The 11645-nt window shown below is 43.3% G+C and overlaps 2 protein-coding genes across 2 annotated transcripts; both read left to right on the top strand.

Moving 5' to 3' along the window:
* Positions 1–1037: 1037 nt before the first annotated feature.
* On the top strand, positions 1038–2450 carry LOC311493716 (nuclear factor 7, brain-like; the record flags this gene model as incomplete). The annotated part of the gene is made up of 1 exon (XM_084552483.1): positions 1038–2450. The coding sequence occupies one exon, from the start codon at positions 1038–1040 to the stop codon at positions 2448–2450; it is 1413 nt and encodes a 470-aa protein (XP_084408609.1).
* Positions 2451–6295: 3845 nt separating this feature from the next.
* Positions 6296–7793, top strand: LOC311493372 (zinc-binding protein A33-like; the record flags this gene model as incomplete). Its single annotated transcript, XM_084551993.1, has 1 exon — positions 6296–7793. One exon carries the CDS (start codon positions 6296–6298, stop codon positions 7706–7708), a length of 1413 nt encoding a protein of 470 aa, XP_084408119.1. The 3' UTR covers positions 7709–7793.
* Between the last annotated feature and the right edge of the window lie 3852 nt (positions 7794–11645).

Here is an 11645-nt window from a genome sequence, read left to right as displayed (position 1 = left end):
ATAGGGGGCTGGAGTAGACATGGAGCTAGTAGTCAGGTGGTTGGACAACTCAGGAAGTGGGACGTGCAACTGGTTCATAGAGTTGATAGCTATAGCATTATCTGACACTAGGAAAGGCAGGGAGCTAACTGACACAAGGACTGGAGATGGAAAGAGACTAAGAGGCTGGGAACCAGCAGGTTGGAGGCTATCTGGTTGACTGATGGGGTTTAGAGAATGTGGTGGGGGCTTATAACTAGCAAACAGAGATAAAGACAGGGAAGCAGAGGGGTTCAGGAAATCCTTTATCCACTGAGAAGATTCTTTAGAAAAGGTTTAAAGGACACTTCCCTGTGGGCCATAATATGAGCAGACTCTTTCCCTGCTCAGGCCTTTATCCTCTCACTGTGAAGGAACCAAGCAGACCCCTTATTTAAAGATGAACTTCAGGAGTTGACATATAGGTTACAAGAGAACTAAAAGTTTATCCTCAGATAAAAAGTCTGCTTGGTCCATTTTCTGGAGAGAACGTATTGTTGCTTTAATTCATTCTGACGTGTTGGTAGAAAATGTTTCCTGTTACAGCTCATGAAGAACAAATGCAGTCAGAGTGGTTTACTGTGAGCTTTGAGACAACTGGAAATATGAACTCCTCCCTGGAAGCACAAACCTCACTTTTTTAATGTTTAGTATTTTTATGAGCTGAAGGACCTGAATATTTTGTTAGAAGAAAATCAAAAATAGATTAAATATTAAGAAATGAGCAACACGTGAGGAACAAGGAAATTGATTTACACTAAAAGAAAAGCAGAATATTCATCTGTGGAAGACAACATGGCACCATCTGCTGGAGACAATATTACACTGCAGCTTTAATGACAGGTAATAAATTCACCTGAGTGACGTAAAAGAAAGTGAAAGTGGATTGAGACTGAGCTCAGGTGCCATTACAGGGTGTACGATCTCTGCTGGAAAACACGTATTTGGAGGATTTTAAGAGGAAAAGTGAAGAGACTGTATATTGGTGAGTCCTGCTATTGAAACTACTTCAGTCACAAATGGCTGAGAGAGCTGCTCTTGAAAGTTTTCTGAGCTGCCATGTGTGTTCAGAGACTTTCAGAGATCCTGTGTCTCTGAGCTGCAACCACAACTTCTGTTCAAGCTGCCTGCAGAAATTCTGGGAACAAGCAGAAAACAAAAACTGTCCTATTTGTAAAAGAAAATCCTCAAAAGTGTTTCCTCCGTTGAACTTTGGACTGAAGGAACTGGCTGACTCCTTTGCTGGAAGACAAAAATCTGGATCATCTGAGACAGAAAAGGGCAAAGAGAAGTCATTAATGGTGGTTTGTAGTAAACACAAAGAAGACCCTAAATTGTTCTGTGAGGATGAGCAGAGAGCTGTGTGTCCTGTCTGTGAGTTTTCTCTCCACCACAATCACAAAGTGGTTCCTATAGAACAAGCAGTCAGTGACCTGAAGGAGCAGCTGAAATCTGACTTAAAGTCTCTGCAGGACAAGAGGAACAAATACAAACAAGTAGAGGAAACTTACAATGAGGTGATTCAACACTCCAAGAAGCAGCTGCTGTCCACAGAGAGGCAGATCAGAGCAGAGTTCAACAAGCTCCACCAGTTCCTGAAAGAGGAAGAGGAGTCCAGACTGGCAGCTCTGAGGGAGGAAGAGGAGCAGAAGGGGAAGACTGTCAGCAGAGAGATGAAGAGGATTCAGGAGCAGATCTCCTCTCTGTCAGACAGTATCTCTGCTGTTGAAGAAGAGCTGCAGAAACACCAGGTGCCATTCCTCAGCAGTTATAAAGACACTCAGACCAGAGCCAGAGCCCAGTGCTCACTGTCAGATCCACAGCTGGTCTCAGGAGCACTGATAGATGTGGCCAAACACCTGGGCAACCTGTCCTTCAGAGTCTGGGAGAAGATGGAGGAGAAGGTCCACTTCAGTCCTGTCATTCTGGACCCAAACACTGCGTACCCCTGGCTCTATCTGTCTGATGATCTGACCAGTGTGAGACGTGGAGACACAAAGCAGCAGCTTCCTGACAATCCAGAGAGAAACACTAACTTTACCATTGTTCTGGGCTCTGAGGGCTTCAGCTCAGGGAAACACAGCTGGGAGGTGGAGGTGGGAGATCATCCTCACTGGATTGTTGGTTTAGCTAAAGAGTCAGTTGACAGGAAGGGAGAGAGATCTGCTTTACCAAAATATGGAATCTGGTCTTTATGGCATGGTGATGGAAAATACATTGATGTTGTTGGTCAGACTGTGACAGTGGAGAAGAGTCTCCAGAGGATCAGAGTCCAGCTGGACTATGACAGGGGGGAGGTGTCCTTCTACAACTCTGAAGACATGACTCACATCTACACTCACAGAGACACTTTCACTGAGAAACTCTTCCCATATTTTTATATTGGTAAAGCTGGTTCTGCCAAAACTTCTGATATCAAAATCAGAAAGTGAGATTCCTCTGTGATGTTCAGAGATGTTTGTTTTTCTGTGACAATCATTCCAGGTTCATTTCTCTGTAAAGTCATCATCACACAACAGTGATAGTTTCCACTGAAAGACTTTTTCATTCTGCTTGAAGGTAGGTTGTAATTTTAAATGAATTATTTCAAATGTAGAAAATTAAAAATGTAGACCTCAACATTAGTTTGTGTAGGATGTAACTTGATGTTTTTGATATTCTGCTCATGTTTAATGGATTCTAACAGAATATAGTCTCATGTTGTTCAGTAAATCCTCTGATCATGCTGTAATCTGAATGATGCTCTCTTGGCTTCTAACAAACATGCTCAGTGTGTCCAGTCAGTTCTTCTCATGTCATTAACTTCCTGTAATTAGGTCAGAAAACAGAGTGTGTGGTGTTTTTGTGCTGATGTCTCTCAAAGACTAGGCTTTAAAACTACAAATACAACTGTCCAAGTGTGTTTTGATCAAACTGTATTTGTTTGTTATTAATTTGCATATGTTGGTTAAAAAGAAGAGGATTGTAAATATGAGGGACAGCTGAAATAACAGTTCACACAATCCTTTTTCTCACGTCCCTGAGCCTCAGTTTCATACATGGTCCTTTGCTTCCATCTAGTGGGTATATGGTGGTACTACAGAAAACTAACCACCATTGTTTTTTTTCCTTTTTTTTTATTATTTTTTAACAACTTCATTTCAGTCATTTTCTCTCCCTTTGGACCAAGAGTACAAAAAAGAAAAAAAAAAAGATCCAATGCTGCATAAATGAAACATCAATGGTCTGGTCGGACGAGTTGACAAGAAAAGTGCTTAACTGACATGATTAATTAGAGATTTAACTTCTTTACATACTCAATAAAGGGAGACCACACTCTAATGTATGTATCACAAGAGTCCTTCGGAGTATGTCTTATTTTTTCTAGCTGAAGTAGAGATAGAACCTCCTGAATCCATCTCCTAAAGGGCAGCATTTGTTAGATTTCCAATTCATTAAAATCACCCTGCACGCTATCAGACTGCAGAATGCTATTGCTCTCATTTGTGCATTAGTGGTACATATTTCTGAGGGTGTGACTCCAAATATAGCAGTGAGTGGAAAAAAAGAAATTACAGAGGCACTCTGAAGTTGAAAAAGTATTAAAAAAGCCTTTAATTTAACATGGCAAGGACTGATTAAAAGCACATGAGCCTACGCGTTGCGGCCATGTTGGCCTTCATCAGGGCATAGAAGCAGGAAGTAAACCAAAGCTTAAAATGGACACCCTTGGGTGTTTAGTGGGTGGAGCCTACCCATTATGTCACACACCATGTGACCAACTAGTAGGTTACCAAAACACAATTAATAGACAAAACATTGACAAAGAGATATCACTAGAGAGAGAGGGAGAGAGAGAAATAGATTTCAATAAAAGCACACAAAAATGTCCAACCTTCATAGAAAGGGGGAAAAGTCCCATTCCTCATTAAGGCCTGGGAAAGAGGTTGCCTTGAGTTTTCTAATCCAAAAGGTTTCCCTTTGGAGAAGGGTCCTTAGATGGTCTACCCCCCTCAGGGGTTTGGGGACAACCTCTATCACCATCACTTTGAGGGAGGAAGACAAGGGATGACCAGGCTGCTGGTAATGGACCGCCATGGGATAATCAGGATTTTTTTGTCCTTATGGCGTTCCTGTGTTCAGCCACTCTGTCCTTTAGCCTTCTTTTTGTTCTACCGATATAGAAGCAGCCACACTCACACTGTAATCTGTAGGTAGTGTTACAATTAGCCGACTTCTATTGAGAGTGAGGAGTTGTTGTCATGGTACAGAGCCCCTCCCCTCGATATCGCGGGATCCTCACCCTCTCCGCCATGTTGGCAGGATTCCAGCGGCAAAACATGATCGTTTACGTGTGTTGTTAACTCGGTAGTAGAGGAGGTTCTCGCAATTCCGCACTGTTTTACCATGCTTGGAACTCACTGCTGCGTTAAAAACTGCTCCAGTACCTCACACGATACATATGGAAAACATAGGAACAATGGAATACAGTTTTTTAGGTTACCGAAATGGACACAGCATCAGGGAGAGTCTCTGACCTGACGAGGAGACGCCGGATTGCTTGGTTGGCTGCAATAAGAAGAAAGGACCTTACTTTCGATCTCACCCCCCAGTCGATGAGAGTGTGTTCTCTGCATTTTCACTCGGGTACGTTCTCTAAAAAATGTCTTTATGTTGTTTGTTAAAGCTACGAAGTGTAGGTTACCTAGCTGTTAATGTTGTTGCAAACCCTGAAGTGCATCTGAAGTTTGCTGCCTAGCTAGCTATCTAACAAACTGTTGCCTCTTCGAAAATGCTCAATGGCCAACCATTAATGTTAACTAAAAAATAGTTGAGATTCTGCTCATGACATTATGCTACCTTGTTGGTGGAATATTGTTGGTGGGATATGGTCGCTCTAGTGCCTTTGTCTCCGCTGTTTTGCGGTAGGTGTAAGCTTGTCCCTGTAAGATCCATTTTCTTTCGCCTTATCTTTCTCCATTGCTTTACTTTCTTACTCTGTCCCGCCGAAATAATAAACGCGCAAAAATTAAAGAGCTCTGGAATGTTTAGTAGCGCCTCCGTTAAGTTCTGAAGGCGTTGCCCCTGGCAACCGATAGAGTCTCCTACCATCATGGCCGACCGGCTCAGACCCTGCCCAGATCAACCCAAATCGACACGTGACTCCTCACTCTCAATTAACAGTTCAGCTATGTTGGGCACAAACACTTAACATATAAATAATTCTAGAAATTCACTTACCTAATAAAGTGAAGGAAACATGTCAGGGATGTTCTGTCAGGAGTTACAGCAACGCAGCCAGATATAATTTGTATTTAAAATGGAGGAAAATCTGAAAAATGGCTGACAAGTTGTCATTAAGCGTGTTCGACTTCATGCAGATCTGTGCAGATCTGACTTGACACAATGCATACCGGGAAGGACGGAATGCATACTGGTTAGAAATCCTGTCCGACTTGAGTCAGCCGGGGAGGGACTTACCACCACGTCACCATGTCACATGATCTTAAAATATCGCGGGAGTCTTCGCCTGCAGACAGATCTTGCAGTTGCTTTCCACGAATAGCTTAGAAAAGTCATAGCACACTTGTCCCGATTAAGGCGCACGTCTGGATATACAATTTGTCTATTTTTCTCCAAAACTCTGGGAGGAGTATAGCGAACCGTAAAAACTACGGAAGAAGCTATAAGAATATTAAACGCGAGCAATAGTAATATATGTGCAGGAATAATATATGTAACAGGAATAAGCAGTTAAAGAAGATGAATGAATGAATGAATGAATGTGTCTATACTTTTTTCCTCTAAGTTTGATGGAGGCAGCACCCGAGCACCTCTTATTAATGAGCCACCACTGGTCAAAGTGGTTTACTGTGAGCTCTGAGACAACAGGAAATATGAACTCCTCCCTGGAGGACTAAAGCACAAACCTCACCTTGATAATGTTTAGTATTTTTATGACCTGAAGGACCTGAATGTTTTGTAGAAGAGAATCAGAAAAGATTAAAATTTTGAGGGACACACGACTGAACAAGGAAACCGGAAATGAGATCATTCACCTGTGGAAGACACAATGGCACCATCTGCTGGAGACAATATTACACTGCAGCTTTACAGACAGGAAATAATTCTCATAACTGCAGTAAAAGAAACTGAAAGTAGAGTCAGACCGAGCTCAGACGCCATTACAGGGTGTAACGATCTCTGCTGGAAAAACACGTACTTGAACGATTTTAAGAGGAAAAGTGAAGAGACTGTATATTGGTGAGTCCTGCTATTGAAATTACTTCAGTCACAAATGGCTGAGAGAGCTGCTCTTGAAAGTTTTCTGAGCTGCCATGTGTGTTCAGAGACTTTCAGAGATCCTGTGTCTCTGAGCTGCAACCACAACTTCTGTTCAAGCTGCCTGCAGAAATTCTGGGAACAAGCTCAAAACAAAAACTGTCCTATTTGTAAAAGAAAATCCTCAAAAGATCTTCCTGGGGTGAACTTTGGACTGAAGGAACTGGCTGACTCCTTTGCTGGAAGACAGAAATCTAGATCATCTGAGACAGAAAAGGGCAAAGAGAAGTCATTAATGGTGGTTTGTAGTAAACACAAAGAAGAACCTAAATTGTTCTGTGAGGATGAGCAGAGAGCTGTGTGTCCTGTCTGTGACTCTTCTCTCCACCACAATCACAAAGTGGTTCCTATAGAACAAGCAGTCAGTGACCTGAAGGAGCAGCTGAAATCTGACTTAAAGTCTCTGCAGGACAAGAGGAACAAATACGAACAAGTGGAGGAAACATACAATGAGGTGATTCAACACTCCAAGAAGCAGCTGCTGTCCACAGAGAGGCAGATCAGAGCAGAGTTCAACAAGCTCCACCAGTTCCTGAGAGAGGAAGAGGAGTCCAGACTGGCAGCTCTGAGGGAGGAAGAGGAGCAGAAGGGGAGGACTGTCAGCAGAGAGATGAAGAGGATTCAGGAGCAGATCTCCTCTCTGTCAGACAGTATCTCTGCTGTTGAAGAAGAGCTGCAGAAACACCAGGTGCCATTCCTCAGCAGTTATAAAGACACTCAGACCAGAGCCAGAGCCCAGTGCTCACTGTCAGATCCACAGCTGGTCTCAGGAGCACTGATAGATGTGGCCAAACACCTGGGCAACCTGTCCTTCAGAGTCTGGGAGAAGATGGAGGAGAAGGTCCACTTCAGTCCTGTCATTCTGGACCCAAACACTGCAAACCCCTGGCTCTATCTGTCTGATGATCTGACAAGTGTGAGGAATGGAGACACAGAGCAGCAGCTTCCTGACAATCCAGAGAGATTGACTAACTATACCACTGTTCTGGGCTCTGAGGGCTTCGGCTCAGGGAAACACAGCTGGGAGGTGGAGGTGGGAGATCATCCTGAGTGGAATGTTGGTTTAGTTAACGAGTCAGTTGACAGGAAGGAAGAGTGTCCTGCTTCACCAAAACATGGAATCTGGTGTTTATGGCATCACAGTGGAAAATACACTAATGGTGATAACAAGACTGTGACAGTGAAGAAGAGTCTCCAGAGGATCAGAGTCCAGCTGGACTATGACAGGGGGGAGGTGTCCTTCTACAACTCTGAAGACATGTCTCACATCTACACTCACAGAGACACTTTCACTGAGAAACTCTTCCCATATTTTTATATCTATGAAGCTGGTTCTGCCAAAACCTCTGATATCAAAATCAGAAAGTGAGATTTCTCTGTGATGTTCAGAGATGTTTGTTTTTCTGTGACAATCATTCCAGGTTCATTTCTCTGTAAAGTCATCATCACACAACAGTGATAGTTTCCACTGAAATACTTTTTCATTCTGCTTGAAGGTAGGTTGTAATTTTAAATGAATTATTTCAAATGTAGAAAATTAAAAATGTAGACCTCAACATTTGTTCTCAATTAAAACATCAACAGTCACTTTTGAATTCAGAGTCTGTTCAGATTTGATTAGAACAAGTACATGACTTTTGTCTGAAAGATTTGTTTCCTCTCCTGATGAGTTATTTTATCCTTTAACATGTTCTAATGAGATTTTCAGTGGTTCAGTGAATCTAAAATCATTGTGTCTGATTGATTGTTCTTATTTTATTCTACAGCAGAAGTGATTTATTTTCTTGGCTCACAGAAACTGTTAATCCAACTGTCTGAAATGAATGATGTGGTGTGGTTGCCATCAATGATTTAGTTGTTTTTAGTTTGTGTAGGATGTAACTTGATGTTTTTGATATTCTGCTCATGTTTAATGGATTCTAACAGAATATAGTCTCATGTTGTTCAGTAAATCCTCTGATCATACTGTAATCTGAATGATGCTCTCTTGGCTTCTAACAAACATGCTCAGTGTGTCCAGTCAGTTCTTCTCATGTCATTAACTTCCTGTAATTAGGTCAGAAAACAGAGTGTGTGGTGTTTTTGTGCTAATGTCTCTAAAAGACTAGGCTTTAAAACTACAAATACAACTGTCCAAGTGTGTTTTGTTCCAACTGTATTTGTTTGTTACTAATTTGCATATGTTGGTTAAAAAGAAGAGGATTGTAAATATGAGGGACAGTTGAAATAACAGTTCACACAATCCTTTTTCTCACGTCCCTGAGCCTCAGTTTCATACATGGTCCTTTGCTTCTATCTAGTAGGTATATGGTGGTACTACAGAAAACTAACCAACATTATATATTTTATTTAACAGCTTTATTGCTGCATAAATGAAACATCAATGGGCTGGTTGGACGAGTTGACTTGAAAAGTGCTTAACTGACATGATTAATTAGAGATTTAACTTCTTTACATACTCAATAAAGAGAGTCGCAAACAGTCCTTGTGAGTCTGGACTCTGAAGAAAACATTAACATCACTTCCGGTTCCGGTGTTGGAGAAAAGTTTGATGCTTGGTTTTGGACTATTTCTGTGTTTTTTGGCTACTGATTTTGGATCACGGACATCGGACTATCTGCGGACACCCTTGGTTTGAATACTGCCTGTTTTAACGACGCTGATTTTCGGAACACGGACGGATAAGAACTGAGCTAGGCGGCTAGTTGACAAACTAGCTAGCGGGCGGCTAGGGTAACAGCAGACGCTACCTCGCGTTACCTAGCAACATGGGTCCGAAGGGGCCGGTGAGCAGGATGTCAGCTCCGTAGAGCAACAGGTGGCTGCCTTCCTACAATCCAAAGGGACTGAAATGGACCGGAGCAACGTGGAGGCATGCCACCCTCTGCCCCGGAGAGATGACAGCGACAAACGAGCCGTGATCATGAGATCTGTCAACAGAAAACACAAAACCACACTGTTAAAACAAGGAAGGAAACTGAAAGGATCAAACGTATTCATCAACGAGCATCTGACCAAACGAAACGCAGATATTGCCAGAAAAGCATCGCTTCATGAAAAAACAGGGAGAAATTCAACACACATGGACATCAAACTGTAAAGTATTCATTAAACTAAACGGGACACCAGAGCAAGACAAAGTGCTGGTCATCAGGAACATCGAGGAAATGGACAAACACGAATGATTATCACAATCTGGACTAAGGTGTGATGACTCATACAACACATCACCATGACTCAGTCTGAAAGAACTCATTCATCTACAACTGGAGACAACGGGGATATAATTCAAAGGATTGCTGATCATGAAAAGCTGGAACTGAGAACATTTCAATACACTGACCATCATTTACTGGACTTGGAGCACGATATAGACCCGGACAATAACTTCTTCTCAAACATCAACGACAACTGCTGCTATTACACAGATGAACAGTACAATCAGACCATTAAAACCGACAGCAAACTGTCTATAATCCATCTCAGTAGCAGAAGTCTGTATGCAAATGTCATATGAGTGCGATATCCAGGGGACTGTTTTGTGTATGCGCGCACTGATCTGAATTCATGTGTACTGATAACGGTAGCGAAAGTAGTTCCGGAAAAGAGTTGTACGTTACCGCTGGTGTGTGACACGGGGCGAGAAATAAAGAGCGTCAACAAGGAGCTACATTGTCCATTATTCTTTGGGAATAATTTACACATGGTGTCAGAAGTAAAGCGACTCGGACGTGGATCATGGCAAAGTTTAATCCTCCCGAGAAACTGGACTTTACTCGACCGGAGCAGTGGCCGGAGTGGCGGCAGCGGTTTCAAAGGTACCGTATGGCTACAAAGCTAAACCTGGAAGATGGGGATGTGCAGGTTAGCACGCTGCTCTATGCACTTGGCAAAGAGGCTGAGCAAGTGTTCAACACTTTTGTATTCGCGGAGGATGAAGATGCTGACGACTATGAGACTGTGTTGGGAAAATTAAACACCTACTTCATACCTACAGTGAACGTTATCCATGAAAGGGCTCGTTTTTATCTCAGAGCGCAAAAGCACGGTGAATCGGCGGAGGAATATATCCGCACCCTCTACGAGCTAGCAGAGACCTGTCAGTTCGGTCCGGCGAAAATAGAGAATATTCGGGATAGGCTGGTCATCGGGATTGTGGACAAGGAGTTATCGGAAAAACTACAGCTGACAGCGGACCTAACACTGGAAAGAGCAGTGGAGATTGTGAGACAGTCGGAGCAGGTAAAAGGGCAAATAAGCCAGCAGGCTAGAGCTAGCTCGACCGACGCTAGCTACCTCAGTGAAGTGGCGCGAACACAGGCACGCGCAGCTCCTACCCCACAGCACAGAGGAAGGGGGAAAAAGCACGGCAGTTTCCACACCGCCAGCCCAGGACACCGCAGCAACAGGGGCAAGTGCTTCAGGTGCGGCAAGGATCACCCCAAACATGCAGCCTGTGCAGCCAGAAATGCTCAATGCAGAAACTGCCATAAGACTGGACACTTCGCTGTTGTGTGTCGCTCCGCCAGAGTGAACGAGGTAACCACAGTGGAGCAGGAGGCTGACCACAGTGGCAGACATTTTCTAGGTGAGATCAAAACAAAGTACACCTACATTGCAGACACTAATACACCATGGACTGTTAAACTAGTCATCAGAGACACTCCTGTGACCTTCAAGATTGATACGGGTGCTGATACCAGTGTGATATCAGATGAAACTTACCACAAGCTGAAACACCTGCCCCAGTTAGCAAGCGATGACATGGACTTTGACAGCCCAGGGGGGAAAACTTGATGGTCTAGGACAGTTCACAGCTTTAACAAGGTACAAAGGCCGGCAATACAAGTTCATCATACATGTGGTCAAAACAAACAGCTGCAGCAACCTCTTAGGCCGAGCTGTCGCAGTGGCCATGGGACTGGTGAAAAGAGTGGACGAAGTCCAAAGCACGTTTGATACAGATGTGGGCCTCTTGAAGATAAAGCCTGTTAAAATATGTCTGCGAGATGATGCTGTACCGTACAGCGTGAACACTGCAAGGAGAATATCCGCACCCATGCTCCCCAAAGTTAAAGCTGAACTGGAGAGAATGGTGAAGTGTGGTGTCATTGAGGAAGTAACAGAACCAACGGAGTGGTGTGCCCCGATGGTCCCAGTCCCCAAACGAACAGCGGATGTGAGAATCTGTGTGGACTTAAAGAAACTGAACATGGCAGTTAAAAGGGAGAGGTACGTCCTACCTACTATAGATGACATACTACCACGGCTGGCAGAGTCCCGAGTGTTCTCCCTGCTTGATGCGG

This window comes from Chelon labrosus, assembly GCF_963514085.1.
Source record: "Chelon labrosus genome assembly, chromosome: 9".
NCBI classification, from domain to species: Eukaryota; Metazoa; Chordata; class Actinopteri; order Mugiliformes; family Mugilidae; genus Chelon; species Chelon labrosus.
Note: the sequence above shows the minus strand (reverse complement) of the source record. Positions and strands in the feature narration are given on the sequence as shown.